General features: G+C 45.3%; 1 protein-coding gene across 4 annotated transcripts in view; it reads left to right on the top strand.

Annotated features, from left to right (window-relative positions):
- PTPRB (protein tyrosine phosphatase, receptor type, B) overlaps positions 1–2316 on the top strand; it is a 140603-nt gene that overhangs the window by 32985 nt on the left and 105302 nt on the right. For 3 of the 4 annotated variants that reach the window (XM_011976640.1, XM_011976639.1, XM_011976638.1), the window contains exons 1-2: positions 60–142; positions 563–836. In XM_011976640.1, coding sequence (XP_011832030.1) covers positions 89–142; positions 563–836 — 328 coding nt within the window. In that variant the 5' untranslated portion in view covers positions 60–88. Of the gene's footprint in view, positions 1–59; positions 143–562; positions 837–2316 lie in introns of those variants that run through there. The other variant, XM_011976637.1, reaches the window with a different exon arrangement.

The raw sequence follows: 2316 nt of genomic DNA, 5'->3' as shown, positions 1-2316 counted from the left end.
CGCGCAACAGGTGACCCCCCGCCCCAGCCCTCGGGCCGCCCCACGTCCAACCCCCTCGTTCTCGTCTGGATCTTAACTACTGAGCGCAATGCTGAGCCATGGAGCCGGGTTGGCCTTGTGGATCGCACTGAGCCTGCTGCAGGTGAGTGGCCCGAGAAGGCGTCAGAGCTGATGCGCCCCCTCCCCGCCGAAAATCAAATTCCCACTCCACTTTCTCGTCTATCAGGTTGTGCTTTGGAGAGGGAGGTGGCAAAATTTCTTCTTCTGCCTTGGGAAGAATGATCCTCTGGTGAGCCCCCAACCCAGAATGACAGCTTATCCTGCTGTCAAAGCAAAAAGCCACCTTCTCTCTCCAGCTGCTCTCAAGGGACAGCAGCTAGGGAGAAAGTTGCCATCCACCTCCCCCGCAAGCCTTTTCTCTGGCCGGAGGGCAAAGGGACTAGCTGAGGCTAGGGACAAAGGATAAGTAGAAGGGAAAGGGCAGCTTAAGGAGCTTGCTGTGGACACGTCCCTGGGCAGTCCAGACCTGGGACTTAAACTGTTGTGTCTGATTCCTTTGCAGACTGGACTGGCGGAGCCAGAGAGATGTAACTTCACCCTGGCGGAGTCCAAGGCCTCCAGCCATTCCGTGTCTATCCGGTGGAGAATTTGGGGCTCACCCTGTAACTTTAACCTCACCTATAGCAGTGACACCCTGGGGGCCGCGTCGTGCCCTCCCTTTCGGTTAGACAACACCACATACGGATGTAACCTTCAAGATTTACAAGCAGGAACCATCTATAACTTCAGGATTGTTTCTCTGGATGGAGAAGAGAGAACTGTGGTCTTACAAACAGGTAAAGGATGACAGGTGCAATTGGATGGCCAAGCTACTCGGGGTTGGGCCCTGCCTTTTCAAGCTGGTGTTTCATTTGAGTTCCAGGGATACAAAAAATGAAGGTAAAAAATACCTGTGAAGATAAATATTGACAGAAATGTCTGGTTTCCTCAGATCTAGCCAGAAGCAGCTTGGTGGACTTTCAGAGACTCCCTTAGTGCTGAAAACAGCCAACTAGCCACTGAAAGGGTCGGGGTGGGGTGCGGGGTGGTCAGCAAAGAGAAACTTGGGGCTGCGGAGGGAATTTGTTAAAGTGATGTGGTTTACGCTTCCATCGCATTAAATTGTCAAACCCTGGAATAATTTTAAGTAAATGTTTTTAGAATAAATAATAGAAGTACAATATTAGGGATATGCCTTTCCTCAACTTAGTTTTATTTTTAGAACTGTACATAAAATCTGCAGGAATAGAAGGGAGCCATTCATCAGGGAAAATTAGAAAAGTCTCTTGAAATGAGGATATGAAAATTGTTTTGTATCTCTTGAGTAATAACCCAAACAGCATAGTATCAGAGAATGTCCTTTGATTACTTTACAGCAATTATTTTCCTTACACTTTTGCTGAATCCCTCCATGTGGATATGTTCAGAGTTTGTCTTTCTTGCCTCAGTTTTCTTAGCTGTAAAATGGGAGTGTTAGACTGGGTCATTCAAGTTCAAGTTCTTACCAAGTGCTCGACACTTAGGCATGGACTGTCATGTACATTACCTCATTTAGTCCTCAGAGCTACCCTCAGACGTGCTCTAAATTCTTTAACAGTTTTCATGTTTTCTGACTTCATTAGTCTTCATTATCTCTATTTGTTGCAACAGTGAATTCTTACTTTCATCCAGAAATTCAAATTTAAGTTAAAAATTTAAAAGTCAAATTTAGAAATGTGTTGCCCTTACTATTCTTTCATATTTCAACCTGAAACAGGATCATTTCTTTTGCTACAGTTCTTTAAAGAGGTGTTAGAAGTTTCAGCTCTAAAGCCAGGTGCAGCAGTTTTGGAGAATTTAACTGGGCTCATGTAGTAAGTCAGCTAGATATTAATTATCTTATTTTTTCAAAGAAAAAAATCAAAGTGCCCCATTACATCACTTAACTTACTTCAGATGAAACTTTTGGATAATATCTGAGATTTGCAGCAACTTAAGTTGAAAAGAAAAATCACTTGTTAAGAATCTGGTGGTTTCTCTGACCGGGCGCAGTGGCTCATGCCTGTAATCCCAGCACTTTGGGAGGCCAAGGCTGATGGGTCTTGAGGTCAGGAGTTCAAGACCACCCTGGCCAACATAGCAAAACCACGTCTCTACTAAAAATAAAACAAATAAATAAATAATTAGCCGGGCATGGTGGCAGGGGCCTGTAATCCCAGCTACTTGGGAGGCTGAGGCAGAGAATTGCTTGAACCCAGAAGGCAGAGAGGCCAGATGTTCCACTGCACTCCAGCCTGG

Source organism: Mandrillus leucophaeus, unplaced genomic scaffold (genome assembly GCF_000951045.1).
Source record: "Mandrillus leucophaeus isolate KB7577 unplaced genomic scaffold, Mleu.le_1.0 Scaffold169, whole genome shotgun sequence".
NCBI classification, from domain to species: domain Eukaryota; kingdom Metazoa; phylum Chordata; class Mammalia; order Primates; family Cercopithecidae; genus Mandrillus; species Mandrillus leucophaeus.
Note: the sequence above shows the minus strand (reverse complement) of the source record. Positions and strands in the feature narration are given on the sequence as shown.